We start from the raw sequence: 22,957 nt of genomic DNA, 5'->3' as shown, positions 1-22,957 counted from the left end.
TCATGTGTAGAGGGGGCTTCTGAGGGGCCTCCTAAAGGTGTCCAGCACCAAGTTCTACCCTATTTTTTTTTCCCGATTCAGGCCCACGTTTCCAATAAGTTTCTTAAGGATCCACAAACTGTAAAGCTCGAAGGTTACTATATTAATGTGGTTTAAGACAAGGGTTCAGGCTGCTCCCTGTCCCTCTGTCTGGGACCGGGCCCTGGCTGTAGCAAAGCCCCGGTGCTCTCGCTCGGCGGCCTTGGAAAAAAAATCTATTTTTGCTTCTGTGCAAGGGATGGGGGGAGCTGCCTGGCCCACGCTTGGTTAAAAAAAGCAGAAAATCAGGTCTTGCATTAGAGGGGCCGCGCACGCCGTTTCCACACCAGAGTCGGGAGCAGAAGCGGGGCGTCCCGGGGCTGGGTGGTTCCCCCCAACCCAGAACCTTTTTTCTTTCAGGTTTTGCTGCTCTGGGGCCGGGTCTCGCCCGCTGGCACCCCTCTCGGCTCCCCCCTCGCCTCCCCGGAATCGGTGGGTGCTACCCGTCCCCGCGGCCCCCGCCTGAGGGAAGCCGCGCTGCCGCCCCCTGCAGGGCCGCGCCGGGAAGAATCCCTCCGCCGCCGGCTCTGAGGAGAAACGGGCCGCCCGCCGAAGCCGGGACAAAGCCCGGGGCGGTGAAAGGGCCGGCGCGCGGTTGGCGGCGGCGGCAGCGGCGGCGGCGCGCCGCCCGTCTTCCTCCGCCTAGGACTACTTGGCCCCAGATGCACGGGCGGCAACTCGCCGCCGCCGCACGCGCTTGAGAGGAAGGGGGCGGGGCGTGTGCCGGAGAGGGGGCGGGGCCGGGGCGGGGCCGGGCGGAGGCAGCGGGTGGGGTGGGGGGGGGTCAAGGAGGCGCTGAGGAGAGCGAGTATCAAACGGGCTGAGGCGGAGGAGCGGAGCGGGGTGGCTGCGGCCCTGGCACGGCGGCACCCGGGGGCGGGTGAAGCCTCAGGGGGTCCTGGAGGAAGAGGAGGGGCGCGGCGGGAGAGAGAGCGTGGAGGAATCAGTCAGCCGCTGGGGCGACGGCGGAGGTGAGCGAGGCGGCGGTGGGGAGGCCCCTCGGCCGGCCGCGGGGGAAGGAGGGGAGGACGGCCGGCCGGGCGGGCTGTACCGTACCGTAGCGTACCTGCCGCCTGAGGGGAACGAGAGGACTGACACCCGGTTGAGGGGGACCGGGAGGCTGGCGGGGGGGTGCGGTGGCCGGGATCTTTGTGAGGAGCCGGGGGTCTGTGTGTGTGCGGGGGGAGGGGGACGGGCGGGGGTGCTCCGCGCCGGGGGTGCCAGAAGCTGAGGGAGGGCGGGGGGCGCTGCCCGGCTGCTCGGTTGATTTGGGGTGGTTTTTTTTTTCAAAGAGAGACGATCGAGCTGGCAGGGCGCTGCCGAAGTGACTTTTGGAGCCGTCTGTGGCTCGGCTGAAAGGAATGGCAGCGTGGGGTTAAAGCCCGGCCCGGGATAAAAGGGGTTTTGTTTTGTTTTTTTTGGGGGGGGGTGGGGTGGGTGTCACGATGAGGAGGCGTGAGGGGGGGTGGGTGTGTGTGGGGTGTTAAACCGTGACCCCGCAGCCCGCCGGGCGCCCTGCTGCCGGCGAGTGGTGAACAAAGAAGTGTGCAAAGAGCCGTCGGCAGCTCTCCCCTGTAAAATAAACTTCAAAAAAAAAATACCCCGCGACCCGTAGACGGCAGTAGAAAAATTCGGAGAGAATTCGGTGATGAAGCCTTGTTAGGAAGAATGTTTCTAAGATGAAGGGGTATATTCGGTTCTTCTCGGGAGAGAATGCAAGACTTACTGCTCCTGTGGTTTTGAGGCCACTGTCATATCCGTTTATTGTTTTTTGTTATTATTTTTTTTTTAATGTGTGGCTAATCGTACCTTGTAACGCCAGATTTCTTTAAAACGGCTTTTTAGACAATGCGATTTAATAGTATGAGCAAAAATAGAGAATAAGAGCCCTCGACTTTACTCTTTGTTGTCTGCGTTTGCGATTGACTGAATTATGACTTGCGTGTAGGGTTAAAAGTGCTGTCTTCTTTATTTCAGAGCTCTAGGGGAAGATGTTGTCTCTTCTGACATCTTGTGATTAAGATACCTGAGAACAGGTTCAGTAAGAATCCGAGTTCCTGAAGAAGACACTTACGAATGTATTGAAATAAGAAGCTGTAAACGTGGGGTTTTTTTCTGTTGTCTCTACTGCATAAGAAACCATAATGCGAAGCACTTCTCAGACGCTTGCCCAGATGTGTGAAGTCTGCAGAGCTCACTGTCCAAACTGACTGTTTCTTAGTAAGTGGTACTTAGCCACGTTTGTGGTATGTATGTAGGACTCTGAAGAAAAATCACTTTCTCTATAAAAATTCCCAGAAGGAACATTTTATTGTGGACAGCTTTTTCTGGATGTATATCCAGAGAGATTAATGCCTAGAGTTGAAAGGCATTTAGTATACACTGAAAAGTTGGCTTTCCCTCAGTTTTTCCAGATGTATTGTCTCCCCTGTATACTGGGAACACACACAACTGCATAAACTACAGATGCAGCCATGGAGCTGTATGAACTTTTGAGCCGTAGGAGAAGTATTGTTGAGTTTTGGTATCAGACACCGCTTCACGATGTCAGCTGAACTGTGATTATGTTATGCTAATCATAATAAAGCATACAAATGGAGCGACGCCCTTCCTGAGAAGAGGCTGTTAAGTTTCACAAGAAAGGTTAACTGATTACCGTAACCTCTGTCGAGTTCTGTGCAGAAGATTTTTTTCTGTGCAAGATGAATGTGTATCTCCCTACTCTGAGATGTTGAAGGTGTACTGCTGCTTATGACAAATCCAACAGAAGAAGCTTTATAAAATGGCTCAAACCAGCTTGCTGCAGGGAAAGCAGTTTTACTGTAGGGAGTGGGTTTTCCACAAGCTTCAGCACTGCCTCCAGGAGAAAGCTAACTGCAGCAGTAGTGCTGCCAACAAATCATCCCTTGTAGCGAATTCTGGGAATAATACCGGTGTTGTCTCTGGGAAAGGAGCTGCCTGGGGTGTATTGTTGGTAGGAGGGCCCGGTAGCGGCAAGACGGCCCTCTGTACTGAGTTACTGTGGCCAAGCTCACCTGCAAACCTGCAAAGAGGCTTACATCGTCAGGCTCTAGCCTTCCATTTCTGCCGGGCCCAAGACTCTGACACGCTGTGTGTTGGAGGGTTTATTAGAGGTTTAGTTACACAAATCTGCCGCAGTGGACTGATCCAGGGATATGAGGACAAACTAAGAGATCCTGCTATTCAAAGTCTCTTGCAACCCGGGGAATGTGAGAGGAACCCTGCTGAAGCATTTAAAAGGTAAAAACAAAAAAAATCCTACCAAAAATAAAACTCAAATAAATAAAAAAAAATGCTAGCTTCTGTTTAGGTCTTCCTTTCCAAAGAGTCTACAATGCAGATGGCTTAAACATGTTTGTTTCATGCCTTGTTATCTCTGTCAGAGCTTGCAGACCTACCATGGAAAAATCTAAGTTTGTCCTTATAGTTGACATAAATAAATATTTACTTTTGAAACAAAATTTATTACTAATAGTGAATTTATTTACATTTGTATATTAATACCCTCAGTTGTAACCAGTGTTTTGGAAAGACTTTAAAGTAGTTGACTTCAGAGTGGAAGATACCTAGTCGGTGGCCTTTGTGTGCCGTAAAGGTAGGGCAGTTGTCCTTCATAGACCTGAAACAGACCTTAAAGGACCCTCGCAAAAGCTTCCAGTATCATGCTCTGTCTAACAGGAAACTGGACTAATGGATCTCTGGGTCTGATCCAACACATCGGTTTTATGTTTGTCTAAAAATATGTGGTAGGAAAATGTCAATTAACTCCTTATGTTACCTCTCACAATATGCAAAGATTATGTCAAATCTTTATTGCTACTTAAAAAATATGTACTCCAAAGCATTAAGTGGATCAGAAATTTGTCAGGCGGGCTCACCCTGCCCCTTTAGAATGTTTGTCAGCTATCTAAGCTGAATGAAAATATTTATTTTTTTACTTAGTGTTCCATCACAGACCAGTCTCTTCAGCATGTCACTCAGAATTTTGTTTCTGTAAGGATACTGATGTGTGTATAAGAGTGTATATCTATAGATCACTTAGAACAATGTGCTCTCTTAAGCACAGCCTTCACAAGCACGTGTCTATCGGTCTTTATTCCTTTGAGTCACAAATGAAGGAAAATTCTGAAAGGATAAGGCTTGTCTCTGGCAAGAGAGCTTCAGTTGATTGTGTTGTCAGTATAAAACTTCACTGGAATATTAGTTCTACTGAAGTTCTTGAGCTTTGTGTAGTGACATAACTTTCTGTGGTACTGAAGGGTATCTTGGATGATGTTTCCAGTATAAAAAAAAATCCTGTTTGTTTTTGGTTGTTTTTTGTCCTGTCCTGTGTGTCGTTCCCCCCCCCTCCGACTACTAAGACTGGGTAAACAAGTACTGAGGTTGAGCTGTAGTGCCTGTAGTGCTTGCTTATACTGTTACGGTTGTATAAAAGAGCCTTCCAGTTCTGATGGCTGTTATGTCCTTGCCCGCTGAATAAACAGGATGCATGTCTACATTGTTCTCAGTGTAGTGTCTTAAAACAAATAGTCTAAAACCAAGACTAACTGTGGATTTTTTTGTTCGTTGCGAAGTGAAGGTGCAACTTCTAGCAGCTATTAAGGTCCTAATTTCAGAAGTATTAAGCCCTCTCAATTTCTAATGACTAAAAACTGGGTGAAATTAAGTGTCTATAAATGGAATAGCAGACTGGCTAGCTAGCTTTAGGCAGACTTTTAAAATCATGCAAGTGGATTAATCTGTTGAGTAAGAGCCTGTTTATGCTTGAAAGTATTACAAGGAAATCTTACTCATTTAGCTCTCTCTAAGAGCTGGAATCCTTCCTCTGTTCTAAACATGATTGCCTTACTCCAAAGAATAGGGGTTAGGTAAATGTCTTTACACAAAAATGCGATATAGAAATATGAAAGATACTTGTGAGTCAGACTCGGCGTCTTCAATAAGACTGCTTTTTATGAACACTGGGTTCAGTGATGGGCTGTTTGAGCATTTAGGTCAATATACAGGGTTCTTGGTTTTGTACTGGAAAAATAAAATGTGACACAACATCTGGTACTAGTCTTTCCCTTCTCAAATTTTGCAGCAGTGATTGTGAACTCTTATTATTACGCTAAAAATACTTATGTGGTAGCACAAAAGCTTCAGTCAAGGAGTTGGGTTTGGTGGGGTTTTTTGTCCTTCATGTATTCCCTTGCTGCCCACCTACCCTGATCTGCTCTCAAAAGCAGCTGTGGTAGATAGTCTTCATTCTCATATTGCAGATTTGAGGGAGATGAGGCGTTAGAGACAAGGTGCTGTGCTGGGAATATAAGTTTTCAGCACTGTGGCAGGGGACCAGGAGATGCTTGTTGACAGTACTGTGAGCTTGTTCTGCTGCCTGTATGATACAATCACTGTCCACAAACAAGAGGGACTTGGTGACCCCCTTCCCACCATCAGATATCTCAATCATTTGTTAATTGAACTCTTGTTAATATATACAGCGTGCAAGAAATGTTTAACAAAAATCTAAATTAGTATTTTTCATGGTTTCTAAGATTTATCACTGAGCACTTCAGTATTCTGGTCCAGTGTGTTACATAGGCTTACTGTTAAGTGAAAGTTGTTGTAATGTGAAATGAGGTCTAGGAAAGACTTAACAGCTGCTTGCCTTTTGCATTGTGTAAAGGCACTGAAAGAGCATAAAGCTCTCGTCTCAATGCTCCATTGATTTATTTTTTTTTACCTTTTTTTAATTTATTCAGTAGGAGAGGTGAAAGATCTTTCTTTAAAGGCACTGTCAAATTTTTGCTCTGCTTTGCACAGCTGCTGCAGACCCAACTATGTATTCATGGCCTAAAATGGAAAGACTTCTCTTCATAAGTGCTAAACAAGACTACACCATTCTATTTTTGTGCTAATTGTCCTAGAAATAGTAAGAAAGAAAAACTTTCTAATGCTTTGTAATGTGCCAGTCTATAAACAATGTAAAGTTCATTAGTTAAAATAGCAAATCTTTTTCTGAAGAATGTTTTTTAAATAGCTTTTCAGCAACCCTGATGGTCATAGTGATAAACATGCAAGTGATGACCCGGAGAGTTAAGACTTTTCTCCTCCTCTTTGAATGTCTTCTCTTAAAAATTTCTTAGGTATTTATAATCTTAACATGCCCTAAAAATTCTTCCAGGGGCAGATCTTGCAGATTTGAAGAGCTGGAAGGGCTGATCTATACAAATGTATTTAACAAGCATTTGTTGCTGCACTGACAGCTGAGAGAAGGAACTGCTACTTACAGCACAGCTTCAGAGGCACTTTTCTTCTGCAGTACGGGAGCAGAAAGCAAGCTTAAACGTAAGGGAGAATGCTGAAGCCTCACATGTGTATTTTAGGTGAAAGTGAAGCAGAAAGGATAAAGGAAATGGCAAAGAGTGTTACAGACTCCAAAAGTAAGAAGAAATGATGTGTTAAACGGAAAGAATTTAATTGAAAAGGTCTATTCTTCCCTGTGTAAATAGAAAAGTCAAAATCAGAATAACCCAGATTTTGCAATACTATCTCTAGGGTTGTGAATGGGGGTTGATTTTGGTTTTGCTGCAGCAAGTTTATTCTTCCAGTGATTGATAGGAATACAGCCAGCTATCAGTTATCCAAGGCCATGAGGACATAGAGGAACTCTGATATAAACCATGGATAATGCTGAAATTTGTGCAGACGAGGCTGTAAAAAGACACACACCCTCATGATCCTGGTTTACATTTTTCAGACAAAGGAGATGACATTAAATACCTTCAGATAGTAGGGAATGCACATATTTCCTACATGATGTGCTGCAGTTAAGTGGTGGAAGGCAGAGCTTGGTTATTTCACATCCCAAAAAGTGGACTTTACTGGAAGTGTAGACCTAGTTTACCCTGCAGAGTTGATTTCTTTTGCAGCCATTGCTCTGAGTCTGAAACACATGAGTCTGAGACCAGGGCTCCTGAGTCAGTTTCAAATAATTTAGAGATAGAATGTGTCTGTTAAGTAACATAATGCTTTTAAGCTTGTACTAAACTTACCTTTAGTATGCATTGGTCTAGTAAAACTTAAAGCAAAATTTGAATTTTGCTTGGGTGAATTGCTGAAATTAATAAATTGCTGAAATTAATAAAAAAAATGGTGAATTTCCACATCTCCCAGCAGGTTGGTGAAGATATTGCTGCTTTGCTATCACTCACAGATGAAGTTTCTTGCTGTCTTCTGCATGTCTTTTCAAGAAACTTCAAATCTTGTGAGACTTTTCACATACTTACTTCTCACATATTGAATTTGGGTCAACGATGTTCAAGTGGTTTTTTTCACTTGCGAAGTGTCCTAAAACTTCATTACTAAAGTATTTCTAATAGAATTACTTTAATGTAAGATGGTCCGGTCAAAGAGATTTGTACTGGGGGAAGAATGAAGCTATGAATTCAGATTTCCACTTATTTGCATTGCTGAAATTGCATTCCCATGCAAGTAGCTGTCCCTCATCGGTAGGGACCCAAGAAAAGAACAATTTAAAAGAAAGAAAAAAAAGCTGCTGAACAAATCTGTCATTGTATGAGAATTTCACAGAAGTTTTCTCAGGCTGATGTTACATCTTCTTTACCAAAAATTAATGTAGTGGAAACTATGCCCCGGAACTTAAAAGTATCCTTTTTTCAGAAAGGACACCAGATTTATTTCTTTTTCTGTGTACGCTAGTGCTAAATTCGGTATCATGGTTCCTTTTGCAGGTTCCCAGACAATCACAGCTTTTCTTCTATTTCGAACTCCTGATCTCTGCTACTCATATTTGAAAAGGGAAACCCCAGAGAGTTAACTAAGCTGGACGGGTGACAAGAGGCATCCACACCAAAACTTTAAAATAAGAGCAATAAAGAATAGATGGATGTTGCAGTTTCTCCATACCCTAGTGCTCTGTGAAGCTGCGCTAAGTATCGGTGGTACAGTTCCTCTGTGTCTGCATGCACAACAGAATTGCATTGTAATGGAACATGACCAATAATGCTAAGTGATACAAAAAGTAAAGCAGTTTTCTAGAATATGCAAATATCTGCAGACATGATTGTGAAAAATGTGAGGGGTCATGTAAGGTTTTATGCTGACTACAAGTTTGAAGCAGGGGTTTATGTTGATTTAAATTGAAAGCCTTCTTGTATGAGTCATTCCCTTGGACGACATTAAAGTACAACAAATCTTGTGCCAATAGCTGTTATCTAGGTAAAGTTACTTTTACCTCTTTGGAGGAGAACTCCAAAGGATCAAGCCTCTGGTGTTTTGTGTTTGGCAGGTGGAAATGTCATAAACAGCAGAATTCAGACTAAAAAAACTGGGATTGTCAACCAATGCTAACAAGCATTTCCTGCCCCCCTGGCCCTTCACCTGTATTGGCTTTCCATGCTACTAATTTATTTTTTCTTTTTTCTCCCCTCTTTCCATCAAGAGTGGTGTATCATCAGAAAGTTGCAAATTGCAGGTGATTGAGAGTGCTTCTCCCCTTGTCTAAATGATAAGGGGAAACATGTTTTATTTCAAGTTCTAGATTATTTGTCTGACAAAGTAGAAAAAAGCAGGTTGTTCAGCAAATATTCTGTGACTGTTGTCCAGGGACTTTAAATCTGCAGTACTGAAATGCCATTCTTATTGCCATTTATTTAGCATAGATGAAGGAACAGGTTTAGAAATTGAGTTATATGCAATAACAGATGAAGTGTGAAGAAGCTGTTCTTTTTAGAGGTCCTTGTACGAACTTTGAAGCCAGTAATATAATTAAAATTATCATGGATTGTGTAGGCTTTCTTGAACAATTCATTGGTAAGCTTTTGACTGTTTTGGAGAAGCTTATTCTTAATTAAAAAAAAGTAAGTGGGTTTTGGGGTAAATCTGAGAAGTTGAAGGCCAGCTCCTCTTTAGTTCTTTCCTTTTCTTTTTCCACCCTACCCACCCTTAACTGTTTACTTTTGCATTGTCTTTAGCTAACAGAAAGTTTCAGATCCACTTTAATGGCTGAGATCAGAGATTAGAGTATCCTTTCTTTCATGGGGTTAGTCTTTGATACTTTACCTTACAAACTGAGCTTTCCTTGCTAGTGAATTAATGACAGTACATGCTTCTGCTGCTGTTAGCAGCACCCAAAGTTCTCTGACTGCTGTGAAAATAAGCAGTATTAATTTTGCTCAGGAGGGGGTGAGGTGGTAGCACGTGATATTTGAGCTACTTTTCTCTTGCTTTTATATTTATTTTTTTTAAATGACATGCATTTAGTAGAAGTCTGGTTTTACCATGAGCTTAGGAGGTATTGAAATAAAAGATACATTGAGAGGCAGCACATTGGAGACGGTTATAGATGCCTGATCTTGGGCTGCTGGAAACTGAAAAGCTGCTGAGATTTCTATCAATTTATTCTGTAAGACATTAGTAATTCAGTATTAATCTTTTCATAGAAAAGAAATGCCTTGACTTTTCTCAGCCAAGTCTCAAAGACTGTCTGGAAGTGATCTGCATCTTTTTCTCTGTTCTTTTTCTTTCTTCTGGAAAGGGCTGCTCCACAGCCTTTTCCTCTGCTTCTGCAGCTTCAGTACAATCTTGGTAGCTGTAGTTTTGCAACGGTTACGAGGAGGGTGTGAACACAGATCTTGTCAGACTCTCTAATTTCGTAGAGCTATAAATGGTAGAAACAAAGCCAAGGACTAACTGTATCCTGTTTCATGTGAAGAAAGATCTGAATGTGTAATGAATTCATTTACGAGACCCTTTAAAGAAGAAAGTTGTTAAACTTCCAGTGTATTTATTCATTTACCACATGTAAAGCTCAAATGTGCAAGTGACTGATTTCGACCTCGAGAGAGAAGGTTGGAAGGGGACCTCAGAAAATCAAGTCCACCAACCATCTCCTTCCCCAGGCAGAAGAAACCAAGTCTGTTTCTGAGAGATGCTTGCTTTATCTGCTCTTATGCTTCACAATTCTTATCAGAAAAAAATTTCCATATGTCTAACCTGAGGGGTTTTTTTCTTGCTATAATCTAAGCTTGTTACTACTTCTGGTGTTCTCCAGAGACTTGGAGAATAGATTCTTGCTTTCCTTTTTGGGACAGCCTTTTACATATTTGCATACTGCTTTATTCTCTTTCATCTCATCTTTAAATTAAATAATTCCAACTTGTTAGTCTTTCCTCAGAGATCACACCTAAGAATGTGACATTAAAAAAATCCCTTAGCTGAATAAAGGTTTCTGTATCTAAAGGGAATTTGTCTGAGCAACATTTTAGATGTGTAAATATGCAACATTCTACTTCTGTCCTTTCCCATAATTTTGTCCATTCCTACGTCTTTCACTTATGCTTGACTAGAATCCTGAAGGGAGTTGGATCCTAGCCCAGAGGAGCTTGATCTGGTACAAGATTGATTTCTGCTTATAGTAGGAGCCGTAACTATTTTCAGTTAAAAGCAAGGTGATTTCAGTTAAAAGCAGGTTGTTTTGTGGGAGGTACGTTTTTGTAGACTGCTGTGGTGCATCAATGGGTCGTTCAACATCTCGGCACCTACAGCATGCCAAAGGACAAGTGCAAGCAGTGCTCTAGCAAGCGAGGTTCTCGGTGGTCTCTCCCATGTAGTCTTCTGCCTGTTTCTAGTCTCAGTCTGCGATTCCAGAGAAGTTCAGTGTTGGAATGACAAGCTGTCAATTCTGTGTGATTTAAGGCTAGATTCATGAAAGGATTTAAGTGTCTCTGCTTTTTGAAAAACTTAAGACTGTCAAACATAGTCATGCCAAAACATAAGGAGCACATGCCTCCCTTTATTACTGACAGTACTATGTACTCCATCATAATGGCATAATTACAATTTGATTTTAGTATCTCATTTCTGGTGAAGAAAATCTGTGTCAAAAATATGTACCTTCAACATCAAGTGGCTGAGGTACTTTTTAATTTAAAAAAGTTGACTCCTATGGATTTCATCAGAAAGACTGGACAGTTTTACAGTCTTTAGCTCCCTGGTAGATGGATCTTCATACTGTGGAGGCCTACGCTTAGTGATTCTGTAGCGAGAGACATAAAATATTAAAAATAGCAGACAGATTTCACGGCACAAAGCCTTTTACAACTCTTTATAGGAAGCAGCTACATGTAAGCTGATATCTGCAAGATCAAAAGATCTTTTGAGATCTAATGAAGAAAAATGGTGAACAAGACAGTCTGTATGAAAGAAGTAAGGAACAGTACAAAAAAACCGTATTGCGCTGAACCTCAATACCATCTCCTGGGTGGTGGTGTACTGTGAAGATGTGAGTAACTACAGTGTATTAATGCTAAATGTGTGGTAAAATGCTACTTGTCTTCAATGTAGCTTACTAGTTAGAACAGTTCAAGTAATTATGAGTACAGTTTCTGTGCTGACTTTTGTGTGGTATGAGTCTGTTAATTTATTTACATATTTATTTACATGTTTATTTACATATTTCTCCTGTATATTATAGGGACTTCTTGTAAACACAACATTTGTCTATTTTAATTGTTCAGTAACATGATTTATTTTATAGTCAAAAATGATAGAGGCAGGACACCAGCTGAAAATCATACCTATTCATCGGTGACATGAGAAACTATTTTTGTAAGAGCATGCACAAGAGGTTAAACAGAATCTGCCAACTCAGCTTGTATTTCCAGCTCAGTGAAAGTGAAGTTGCAGAAGGTAAATTGGTTTTTCATAAACTCGCTCTTGTGAGAGTATCTTCGCTCTGATGGAGCTTCTGATTCTTAGTATGTACATGTAATGTGTAACTGCTGCTTTAGACTTTTAACTGACCCTAGGTTTCATAGAAAACGCTGTGTTCTGGCGCTCTCTAGACTATTAGAAAGTTGAGCATTGCCTGAAGCTTAAGTACTTTGTGGCATGTTTCTCTTTAGGCTTTTCCCTTAAATCTCTGGAGTTAACGGGTCACATAGCAACAGTTAGTGTTGCTGCAAGAGCTAGTTGTATGTTCTTCTTTCATTGTATGGAAGCACTGCATACAGACTGAACATAATACCATTTAAGGTTTTAACCTTTTCAGTTTAAATTACCATAAGAAAGTTTCCCCAAGGCATTTTAATAATGACAACTTACATAGACCTTTTTGTCTTCTACTTGTATAGGCATTAACATTTTGCCTTTAATCTGTGTGGCTCAGTCTTAAACCTTACAGGTTTTCCTATAAGCTGTTTAGTTAGATGGACCTTCATAGCAATTCTCACTTGTTAATTATTTCCCTTCCCTCCAGTTTTCTATGCACATGTTCATAGCTTGTGCAAGGGTTTAAGTTTCTTTTCTTTTCTTCCTTTTTAATGAAAAAATGAAAAGGATTTGGCGGATTGTGAAGTAGAAAGGACTTAGTGTGTCTAATATACTGGGAAAAGATAGTATTGAAATATCGCCTCCTGAAAGTGTTAGTGAAGCAATGTATTGAGGAGGTTTCAGTTTCTTCTGCGTGGTGATGTGTATAATACACTGGGAATGGTGAGAAATCTAACTTTGTCTAGGAGCAGGAATGTTTTGAATAGTTAATGCAGAAACACTTCACAGTTGAAGAACTACTGCTCAAAGAGAAATAATTAGGAAAAAAGGCAAGTGTGATGAAAAAAAACTTAAAAATAATTTTGTTGAAATAAGGGTTGAATTGTATATAGGTGTTCAAAGGTATCGCAGAGGAGGTGCTGCAAAGACTGTAGGTGGGTATGTTCCGGGTACACTTGATGACATCAAAATGTGATGGGATAGCATGAAAGAAGAACTGAAAATTATATCACGAAATGAAGGCAAATGGAGAAATTTACATAGCTGATGAAGTGAAAGGAGCAAAACAATTGCAATTGAAGTCCTCTCTATGTTGCATGTTTGCAGATAGCTTCACGTAAAGCAAGGACCAAAAAGCCTTTGCTGTTGATAGAAGGCGATCAAACGGCTTGGCTTGGTTTTGGATGCTGTTGTTTAAATTGACAGGAATGGGAGGAAGAATGGGAATAAAGGATCATACATGAGTGGACTTTCGGTCTGTGGCCCATCAATGATGTCGTCTTCTTCATCTTTTTTCCTTTGTCACGTACTAGTAAGAGTTGGTATACTGGTGCATGTGTTAAGAAGGGGAGATGAGTATCTGGCTGCACTGATGCAAGCTTGTGTGCTAAAGATCCATGATATCTTAGTAGACGAAAGAGATTAAGAGGAAGGGGGGATGGCAGCATCTTATTTAAGGTTATTTGAAGAATTGTGGAGTTCTCCTGGAAGAGGCAGAAAACTGTTCAGAAGCTCTAGGTTGGTTAAGGAAAGTACCAGCAGTATAGAGATGATGGTAATGGGCAGATATGAATGAACTTCATGAGGTAAAACTGTTAAGAACGGTATTACAGCATGATTTCCATCTTAAAGCACTTAACCAATCTTGGTTTAACTACATTAGCTCTTCTGCAGTGATGGTGAGCATGATACAATCATGAAGCTGTCTGTCCTTTTTCTACACTTTTGTGGAGTTCAACAGAACATTGGTAAAAAGCTCTGTTTGTAGGTAAAGTGCAGCTGATCCGCGATAAGAGAAATTGTGTCCTGTATGATTTTAGATTACCCTAATTAGTAGAATATAAACTCTGCCTTCTCTAACAGATGGAAACTTAAGTAGTCAACAACACAAAGAGTTTTAAGTAAGAACAACATTACACACTTCTGTTAGGTTGCCATGCTGTTGCACTGGTGTACATGATGGCAGTGGTACCAACACACATTAGTTTGACCACTCTAGAAACTTAGGTAAACTTTCCAAACTTTTACTGCATTCCATTGACAATTGTACACATCAGTTTGTTTTCAGTTGCCTTATTTTGTATTGGAGAATGTTGCAACTTCCTTTGCTTCAGCTTTGTTGCGCTTACTTTCTCTTAAAAAGTGAAGAAAAAATAATATTTTTTTTCCCCAGATGATTTGTAGCAGGTACTGCACATTCACATTAAGTTCAATTTTTATGACTTCAGGTATACTTTTTTCCTTAGTATCCCCATCTATTTTAAATGATGATAAAGTTGCTATCCACAGTAAACATGTTGTGTATAAATTGTTGCGGGGAGGTGGGGGGAGGAGGAGAATATAGTTTCTGTCACTTGTTCTATTGTAGTTAAGGCTAAAAATAGATGTTACTAAATATAGAGATATAGAATCAATTCCAGAGCTAAATGCATCACTGCTGTAAGATAATAGAATCAGGTTCACATGGTGCTAACCTAACAATGTTTTTTAAAGTAAATTACAGACGAGGTACAGAAAGGATCAATACGAGATTTACAGTCGTATTAAGAGAAACTATATCTGCTTGGAGTTGGGGGAGGGAAAAAAACCCTAAACCAAACCACAAGGTAACTAATATGGACCCAGAGTGATGCACAAGAAACATATGCTGTAGATTCTACTTTGGGGAGTATGGGAGAGTAATTCTGAATGGGACACATGAAAGCTGCTCCATCTGTTGCCTCTTCAACTAAGACAGTGCAATTAAAGGTTGAGATAGTCCCTTTCACTTGAGAAAATAAGATGGAAAAAGATATGTGGTAATGCAAACATAGGAGGAAAGCTGTCTTAAGTGCTTGACTAGTAAGGTAAAATCTTAACAGTTTTTCATCTGGTATTTGTGCAGAGGATTTTCTGAAAATGGGGTTGAACAGTATAATCCTGCAATCAGTTCAACAGTTGACATGTGGGGTGCTTTATGATGATGTGCAAAAAATGAGAAAGGCAGGTATAGAGCAACTTGATTAGGGAATGATCAAGATTTCAAAATGTATATTGTTGTTTATCCTGGTTGTTCCAGGCAGGCAATTCAAGAACTCCCTGTTCTGAAGAAACAGCTCATTGCTGAAATACCCACTGCAGCACCTCTTCTTTATGTTTCCCAATGAGTAATGGTTTGTTGGTTTTTTTTTCTTCTGGAATCAAATGCATAGGAAAAATCTAATTAATTTGGGGATTGTCAGACTGAACTGCAGTAATAACAGTGACTGTGTTGTATCATGTGCATTATGCTATTGTCTTTTGTTACACAGTCATGGAATAATAGAAGGTAGGGCTGACGGAACAGTAAACTAGAATGTAGCCTGACAAAACCCACACAATTGAATGTATTCCGTGCAGTTTTCTACCTGTCTCATCTGGGGTTTTTTTTGTTTCTTTTCTGTGGCTAGCATTTCTCTCATGTCAACAAATACAATCATATACGTGGAAGGCAATATCTGTTTCTTCAGTTGTGTTCATGCTCTGCATAAATTGAGACAAAAGAAGGAAATGGATTTTGTCTATCTCCAAAACGTAGAATAATACCAGCAGATTCAAATGCCTGTAAAGCTATAAGAATTTAAGTTCAGTTGTATACTAATGTGTTCAAATAACACTGCTCATAGAAGAAGATACATTTTTGTTTAACAAAAAATTATTAATTCTTATATGGCCAAGAAACCAGGTAATTAATAAGGAAAGCTGAAAAGACTATACATTTCACTTTGGTTTTATAAATGATTTAAAACTAACTTTGTAATTTTAATACCTTCTGTTGCATATATAAACTTGTTAGTTTTCTTACTGTGGTACCCCACTCCTACATGTTGCATTTCAACCACAGACTTCTGAATATTTACAAAGTAAGTTATTATCCTAACTTTACAGGTACAGAAAATAAGGTGCAGTATAGGTAATTCTCTCATTTCAACTAATAATAGTTTTCATTGAGTCTGATTTGATGCTTTCATCTCACGCATTTGATGTAAACTATATGTTCTTTGATGCCCCCAACCTTTTTTTTTTCTTTTTTTTTTTTTTCTTTTTAAGAAAGAGATTGAATTGTGGAAACAAACAATGAGAATTTAATTGATGCTTAATACAAAGAAAAGCAGTGATTTTTGACACTAATAAAAGAGAGCTTTTAAACAACAGCTGGTGGATAACAAATCCCAGGAGTAAATATAAATAACAGCAATTTAGACAACAGCTCAAAAACTGGGGCTGGAGGAGCAGAGGAAATAGGTTTATTCATTTAGGGTCATGGGATGGACAAAGAGGAAGATAAGTGGCTTAGTAATCAAATGCCTTAGGTGTCTTTATACTAATGGAAAAAAGGTATGGGGTGAACAAGCAGAACTGGAAATATTAGTACACAGTCAAGACTGATTTAAATGTTCTGAGATCTGTCAGGAGAACTTGTATAACTGGTATGTTTAAAAAGAAGTAGCTTGTTCAGGGGTTACTTTGTAGGTCGTATGCTTGTTTGTAGTTGTAGAATAAAGTTGTAAGAATAGGAGATAGACACTACATGTGGTGATAGTTTTACATGCATGATATCTACTTCAAGGTTTGTTGGTAAAAGTGTTATCTTCTATGGACTGTAAATAAAACTGCCTACCAACCTATTAGACCATCTTGTGTATCTAAAAGTTTACCTGCATTGGCAAGGTATAGTAGTTGTCAATAACTTAGAGAGATTCACACCATTCTACACCATGTCTTTCCTAAAATTCAAATGTTTAACCCTACCAAACCAGCAAGATCAAGTAAGCTAAGCTTCTTTAAGATATCAAATGGAATTATCCAAGGCAAAGAATTTGGACGATAATGTCTACATAGCTGAAAAATTTGAATAACAAAACAAGTAGGAGATGAACATCAGCTGGGAAAGCATGATATAAGGAGGAGTCTGTCAGTGACCATACTTCTAATGTCAAAGAGGAGAAAATAGCTAGTGGGAGGACATAAATTTGCTTCAATCAGATTGGAAAGAACTAGCTGAGCAAATGAAAGGCAACTTTTGGAGATAGTGCCTATGAAATGATCTTAAATGCATGATGTTTAGAAGAGGAGGGGAAAGAAGACAAACTAAGAGCAGTGGACTTGAAGATCGTGACCTCAGATAATTTGTGCGTGAGATCTCACAAAGAGAAGTATAATGAAAGAAAGGAATTAGCTGGAAAGAACACTGAAGTCTCAAAGCAGTATGTTAGATGTCCAATTTAGTGAAACTGAGCTCCTCATCATTCATGTGTTAAACATTAGAAGGAACACTGCAGAAAGGAGATTGACTACTGAATATGAAAGTAAAAGAGTAATGTGAAAATGAGGGCAAAACTGAAAGTTCAAGGTGCATTGTTCATGTTTCCTGCAAGGTGCGTTTTGTTTGGTAATAAGAAATAATTCCATACATACGTTAGCAGAAGGAAGACAATATCCACCCAGTATTGGTCTGCTGTTCACTGGGAAGGAAAAACTGATAGCACTGGGAAAGCCAAAATTCTCAGTGATTGTGTATATTGCCCTTTCTTAAGAACAGTGCTTTTGCAGTCAGCTAACATAATTAAAACTAGCAACAAAGAAGTAAGAATACAGAAAAAATAGCCTGGACCAAAAGAGAGAAAAAAAAAAAAAAAACACAACAGAAAAAAAACAACCAGAAAACAGCATAGGATAGGTAAGATATTTTCAAACTGTTCAGCCTATTAACTGTTACTGATTATCTTCAAAGGACAGGTTATCTTTATCAGGATGGCTGAAAATTCAGACTTGAAAGAAAAAGATGTATATTTAGTGCCTTGCTTTAAAAAGGGACAAAAAGGCATTGGGGAATTAGAAGCGTGTCAATTGAAATAAAAAATGCCAGAACAAATAATCAGACAAACTATTTGCAAGCAGCTGGAAGATAACAAAGAGTTGAAAAACAGCTAACACAGTATGACATGGTTTGGTTTTGACAGATCTAATCTAACCTCTTTTTGTAAGAGACAGAGCAATAGTACTTGTGGATAAGGGATATGTCATTTGGACTCCAGGAAGGCTTTGATGCTTACATGAGACTCATGGAAACAGGCTATGTGCAAGTTAGTACTATATTTGGCTACGTGCAAAAAGAGTTGAGTAACTGTACTTGGAGAGTAATTATCAGCAGTTCATTTTCAAACTGACACAGCACATCATGCTGGATTTCATAGAGGTCTGTCCTGCATCTGTCTCTTTTCAGTGGGTTCCTTAATGGTCTGGCTGAACAAGTAGAGGGAAATGGTTACAAATTTTGGGTACTACTGGCTTCCGTGTAATAACCCTTCTGTTATTCATGGGACACAAGTAATAGGGCAAGAAGTACAAGGTTTAAATTGCAGGAAAACAGGTTTAGGTTAGACAAAGGGGAAAACTTCCAATTACAAGAATATTGAAGCACTGGAATAGATTGCTTGGGGAGACAGAGTATTGATCAGTGGAAGTCTTTAGGAATGCCTAGACTAGTATCTCTCAGGGATGACAGATGTAGAGCTGATGCAGCTGTAGGCAGCCAAGTAGACTAGATGACCTCTCAATCACTAAAAACCAAAACTGTGAGAGTTTGTGTGGAATAAATTACTATTTTATATTACGTGTTCAGGAACATGTTTGCATTGTTTCCTGTACTCTCCTCCTCTTTGCCTTTGGTAAGGACTCAGGTTTTTGTATGTCAGACTCTGAATAGTTTAGAACATATTGTATATGTTAGCACATATGGCAAATATATTCCATTTAAAAATATAGAGGGTGTCAACGTGCTCGTGGTAGCAGGTGTGAATGGTTTTCAGCTACAGTTGTCCGTCCTTTTTAATAGCAGAGTTGTTTGCAAACTGTTCTAGGCAGTCCAACTATTACACCAAATATTTGCTATTAAGGTTTCTATTTTCTGAGATTTCAAGTAAATCTACTGGTAGATCCACTGGCAATGCTTTAGAGACAAAAATCACCCATATATTTGTATGAGACAGTAGGAGGTCTCTAATCAATACACAGGGATCCAGCATGCGCTGTCTATGTGTGTCCCGGTTCTAAGATAAAACTCTAGGCGCTGGTTCTTAGATAAAACTCTATTTTTGTCTGGGCTGATGCCCTAGAGCTAGCTTTTGTGCTCTCCTTGTTGGGACTGCAAGTCTGCTTTACAATTAGAGATAAAATTCAGGTTGCTACAAGATATTGCAAAATCAGGTACTCAATTGCACAAGACTTGCCTGCTGTTTCTAATTCACTGCTTCTGAAAAGACCAGACCCTGGATTTGCATCCGTGTACTGTACCCAGAGCTTTCATAATAGGTGATTCTCAGAGTTTTTTTCTTTTCTGCTTTCTGCCTCTTCCCTCATAAGACTAACCATAGTTGGGTAGAACTGCTAGAGCCAGTTTGTCTTTCTGTGCAGCCTGTAAATAAATAATTTACTAGAAACAATAATCTATATTATACTGTAGTCCATGAGTGTGTATAAATCTAGTATTGCACTTTGTCAGAAAGTCATAATCAGTTTCAGTACACTTTATCATGCTGAAAAATTACAGAACAGATACCTCAATAACCTGATGAAATCCATCAGTATGTACACAGGTGTGCGCACATCAAACTGGGTCAGTTCACTTTCACCATACTTAGACATATGTTTTATTTTGCAACTTTTTAAGTGTAGAAGTGTTATATGCTTCACAGCCCTTGTATTTCTCAAATATTTCCATTGTTAATGGTCCTGTGTGTACATTTTTCAGGATGTTATTACCAGTATGAGCAGCTGGGCAATTAGTAAGAAGAAAAGGCCTGTATTACGCATGTAGATAGTGCCAAGAATTGAGGTGATTATACAGAAAGCAGCTATTGGACTTGACCATTAGAATTTCCCTTTTAATCATTAGCCAGAATGCATTACGAGGCAGGTAAATAAACTGTTTACTGTCAGTCATCTGTAAGGCATAAATGTCTTGTCATAGGACAAAGTAAAACTCACTAACCTAACAACAGTACTGCAAGTAATTTGTAAAGATGCTCTGGTTTTTGTTTCTGTGTGAATACAGCTGCTGAAAGTCTTCTCAGAAAGAGGGTAATATTTCATCAGCTGAGCAGCAGGAGTTGTCAATTTTATTAGAAGTGAAGTTTACCTTTTCTTCTTTTATTGTGACCTATGCCCCATATGCAGTTTGGAAAACAGAAAAATTCAGCTACTGGCATATGTCTGTCTTCACTGCAGCTTCTGACAGTCTTTAACAGCTTTGTCTTCACTGGCTTCACTCTTCTAAATGCAAATTGGAAACTGGGGGGACACATCCTTAACGGATTATATTCTGCTAACCAGCCCCTGGATTATTATAATATACAAATAAAGCTCATGAGGCAGTGGAGAGCAAGGTGGGGTATTTGCTGTCACTTGTGAGAATTTTTTAAGTACACATGGTTAAGAACTGTGGAGTTTTGCATTTTGTTTTCTATTCTTATATATTTTAAATCTTTTACATTTTTTCCATTAGCAGTGGAAGTAGTGAAAACCCCATTGTAGATAGATTAGTGCCCTTAAGGTACCTTGCAATGGCCTGGGCTCCCCTCCATAATGTCCATATACCGTAATTCCTTCCCTTTTTGCTGTCATGCAGCACCTCCAGCTCTTACCTGCCCTGGAGAGCCTTCTCCTTCCCTGTGTGTCCCCAGCAGTGGGCTGGGAAAGATGGAGCTTTGCTACATCTGATTCAGAGCTGGCAGAGGCAGCATCAGGTTTCCACTTACTGGTTAGGATTCTCTGGTTAGGTCTCTGTGTGTGATTTTTAGGCAAAAATCCCACTACTTCATATGTTGCTGGCAAAAATTACTACAACATTATGTAAATATAGTTGGCTTATTTACAGTTTCACTATGTACTTCATTTTCTGTATTTTCTGACACAAACATAAATGGAAATGAGTGTCTTAAAAATTATGTGGTAAACTGCTGTGATATATCATGTTGTAGACCACCCATAAGAAGGAAGATGCTTGTTTGGTTTTCTGAAGATTGAGACTAGTGTTTGAAGAATTGTCTATTTTGTTACACACTAGGTATCGTTAAACTCTTTATGTATAAATATATATATAAACACAAAGATATCCATCCAATATATATAGGCATATTCCTCCATTACTTTAATCTTCAATAATTCTTTAGATCAAATGTGCAAATGAGCAATTTCCTTGTAAACTCTACGAGGCATTCAGGTCTCATCCAGAGGATGGCACTGCATTGCCCCTCGCATGTAAGGTGAATGTTTTATAAAGTTCTATGGCAAATATTTGCCAATAGAATAATAAACTCAGGTAAAACTCGAGGTAACCTTCATTACTGGTGTCAGTTGGTCAGTTCCACCATGTTGCTAGTAATTGCCAAACCTATTCATCCAAGGTATTACGAATACATTTTTTTTCAGCATATGTTTACAGTCCTCAAGGAATTACTTCAATTCCAAGGATTTACAATCCTCACAGAGTTTGCGGCTGTTTTCTGTTATTCCGTGTGATGGCCTACTACGGTTTCTTGTGACTCAGAATAGTGGCATTGATATTAACTTAACTGTAAATACCACATATGAACTTTCTCACTGGCAATGAATATTGCTTTCTTTTTTGAAATGCAGGTAGTCTTTAGGAAAGAAGACGTTCTGCAGGGATCTCAGCAGGGAGGTGCTGGTGAACTCAAGCAGGAGAATGCCAACTTCCTAACATTTCAGAACTCCCAAAGACAGAGAGGGGCAGATGAGCTGAAGTAGAGCATAAGGGCAACCTTACCTGACAGCAGTAAACATCACTCAGAACACTTAGCACCGTTTTTTAAAATCCATTTGGGATGTTTGCCTTACTTTTCTTGTGCTCAGCGTCCTGTAGTGGTGTTTTTTAACTTGCAGCACTGCTGTTTTCCAACCTGACAAAATGCAACAGTAAAAAATACAACCTGAACAGCGGATCCAGCCACATTCCGAGTGATAACATTGCACGTGGTCCAAACCAGAACAAGCACAGAGCACAGTGCCGTTCTCTTGGTACCTAAGAAAAACTCAAGCAGACAGAGTAGAAGAGACCAGCATATGCAAAGTCTGAGCATAAGCTAGCTGCTAGTTGAAAAGTAGTTGCTGCTTGTGTGCTTGGGGGTAATACGGGTCCTTTCCTGCCAGCCAGCCTGATGTAATTTGTGTGTGGGCAGAAGTGTATCCTGGACCTGTTCGATAGCATTGGCTTGGTGTAGAAAAGAGTGTGTTCCACTGGGCAAAACCAGTTTCGTGCTCCACCTTTTCAAGAGCTATGGGTGCATGCCCACTTTAAGAATTAATCCTGAAGCTGGCTCCCTAGCTGTAGCTTACAGAGGTTATTTCCTCTGAATAAAAATGTTTGGAGGCATCAAATACTTTAAAATGTGGAGGAAGAGTTAACTCCTCATTAAGGAAGGAAGTGGAGGGGGGAAAGGCTAATTTAATAAGCAGGGATTGGGAATATGACAAATAGCTGGTGAATTTGCACAGGGAATCTGGTGTAGAAGCATTTATAAAAAAGGAGGAGAGAGCAAGGAAAGCTATGTGTTGGATAATAATGTTGTCTGCTTTTTTACAAACTTTCTTTGAAAAGAGCAGAGTTTGTAAATTCCCAGTGTAGACCACTGGGATGATTCTTCTTTGCATCAGTGTCTGTAACTGAAGTACACGTGTTAAATTATAACCTATTGGTGAAAAGGTGGCTCAAAGGGCAGTTTGTTGAAGAATTGTCATACTGATGTTGAAAAAGAAACTTAAGAGCTGTAGCAGTAGTTAAGCAGATTTCCAAATCAGTCATTTCTATCATGATATTTGAAGCATTTCAGGTTTTGCTAAAAGTAGCAGCACTTGGACTCTAACAAATGGGGGGCGGGTGGGCATGCTGGGGTTGTGTTTTTCTTCTTTTCATTGCTGCTTCTGGCTTAAGTTTTATATACTTGTTCTGTGTGTCAGTAGCAAATGCAAGCAGGTGGATAGAGAAAAGGGAACCCTTTTAGGTATAAGCTATGTTCACGCTGTAACAGGCATCAAACGATTT

At 40.0% G+C, this 22,957-nt stretch overlaps 1 protein-coding gene across 1 annotated transcript in view; it reads left to right on the top strand.

The window, feature by feature from the left end:
- The first annotated feature begins 935 nt into the window (after positions 1-935).
- ANKRD50 (ankyrin repeat domain containing 50) overlaps positions 936-22,957 on the top strand; it is a 43,391-nt gene continuing 21,369 nt past the window's right edge. Inside the window, exons 1-2 of the mRNA XM_049815188.1 lie at positions 936-1,049; positions 2,056-3,339. Of these exons, the coding sequence (XP_049671145.1) occupies positions 2,861-3,339 (479 nt within the window). The 5' untranslated portion in view covers positions 936-1,049; positions 2,056-2,860. The remainder of the gene's footprint in view (positions 1,050-2,055; positions 3,340-22,957) is intronic.

Source organism: Accipiter gentilis, chromosome 12 (assembly GCF_929443795.1).
Source record: "Accipiter gentilis chromosome 12, bAccGen1.1, whole genome shotgun sequence".
In the NCBI taxonomy this organism is placed as follows: domain Eukaryota; kingdom Metazoa; phylum Chordata; class Aves; order Accipitriformes; family Accipitridae; genus Astur; species Astur gentilis.
This window is presented reverse-complemented; position numbering and strand designations above follow the sequence as displayed.